Raw genomic sequence first — 1,469 nt, forward strand, 5'->3', positions numbered from 1 at the left:
GTATTTGAGTTCATATATTTTAACCAAAAGTAGTCATTACCAACAATCGTACCCTAAAACCATTTTTCAAAATCTTAATTTAAACAACAGTTATTTTTGCAATAAACATTATCCGAAATTTAAATTAAAAAATGAATTGTGTAAAAACCGTTAGAGATATCTTAATGAAATTTTCAGGACGTATTGCGTAATAGTTATTTACGTAACAAGTCCGGAAAATACTGTTTTTTTGGACGAGTTGACAAAATTCTAGGACGAGCCGTAGGCGAGTCCTGGAAGTCTGCGAGTTCAAAAAAACTGTTTTCGGACGTGTTGCGTACACTATTTTTTCGGCAACCATGTAGAATAACAAATTAATGAGACACATTTCTTTATTATATTTTTTTGTAGAACAAAATTTCGAACATTTTAATTCTTATTTGTATTAAATATTGAAATTCGAACAGAAGATAGGTACTAACAGAAACATTCTAATTCTTATTTATATTAAGATTTATAGTAAAATTTGAGCAATTGCTAATATTGAAAGGGTTTAATTTGTTTGAAATGCTTGGTATATTTAAATGCCTTTTGTAGTCAGAACAAGAAGGTAAAGTTTCCGTTTCATATTGATTGTTTTCATCTGATAATTTTTGAATGGTCTTGGCAATTTTAATTTTGTTTGTTAGTGAATTGTCTATATATCCTTCAGCGACATTGGTAGACTTCCAGCCACCGTGTCTCTTCAAATTTGTGATGTTTCCACCATTATCAGCAAATATCGTCGCTGAAGTTCGACGCATGCTATGGCCTGTGTAATTTTTAGGATTGGGTAAATTTAAAAATTCTGCAATTCTTAATCCGAGATTCCCAAAACTGTGGATACCAACGGGCTGAATCGAACATTTTCCTTTTTTGTAATTCACGAATAATCTGTTATGTGGAGTATGGGATGGCCGTAAAGATAAATATTGCCTATACAACAGCAGGTTTTCTTGCCCAATTACAACAAAATTTCTCTCAATATGTGTTTTAGAATCTGGTATTTTCACGAGCAACATATCTTCTTTGTCGTTTATTAGATCAATTGACATTTTTGTTAGTTCTTCCCGTCTACACGCACCGGCTAACCCAATAATTGTTGCTACCTGAAAATGAAGCAAATTAAGTTGATACTTTTATATCCTACAATCGTAATATTTTGTTAAAATTACCTTTAGCATTAGATATGTTTCATTATCTGCTTCTCTAATGAATTTGTTGATTTGCTCGCTGCTGAAGACTTCTGATTTCTTTGCTTTATAACCAACATTCTTCCTTTTAAGAAATGCGATTACCTTTGGGAAAGTGGCTATGTTTACATTTTTCTTCACTAAAATGGTACTTTTCAACATAGAGTACATGCTCCACAGGGTAGAGGATTTGACAGTTTCAGATTTTTGCGCCAAGTAAGCTAAAATTACATCCTCTGTAATAGTTTTGCATTTCTT

The 1,469-nt window shown here is 31.9% G+C and overlaps 1 protein-coding gene across 1 annotated transcript; it reads right to left on the bottom strand.

Annotated features, from left to right (window-relative positions):
• Positions 1-444: 444 nt before the first annotated feature.
• LOC111693000 lies at positions 445-1,455 on the bottom strand. The gene is made up of 2 exons (XM_023457140.1): positions 1,194-1,455; positions 445-1,127 (listed from the first exon to the last, which is right to left on the bottom strand). The coding sequence occupies exons 1-2, from the start codon at positions 1,380-1,382 to the stop codon at positions 471-473; spliced, it is 846 nt and encodes a 281-aa protein (XP_023312908.1). The 5' UTR covers positions 1,383-1,455; the 3' UTR covers positions 445-470.
• Positions 1,456-1,469: the final 14 nt, after the last annotated feature.

Source organism: Anoplophora glabripennis, unplaced genomic scaffold, assembly GCF_000390285.2.
Source record: "Anoplophora glabripennis isolate ALB-LARVAE unplaced genomic scaffold, Agla_2.0 scaffold5943, whole genome shotgun sequence".
Lineage (NCBI taxonomy): Eukaryota > Metazoa > Arthropoda > Insecta > Coleoptera > Cerambycidae > Anoplophora > Anoplophora glabripennis.

Coding starts and splice junctions, on each gene's coding strand:
- LOC111693000 (XM_023457140.1), bottom strand. CDS start 1,382: ATGTACTCTATGTTGAAAAGTACCATTTTAGTGAAGAAAAATGTAAAC. Junction 1,128..1,193: donor AAACATATCTAATGCTAAAG/GTAATTTTAACA, acceptor CTTCATTTTCAG/GTAGCAACAATTATTGGGTT.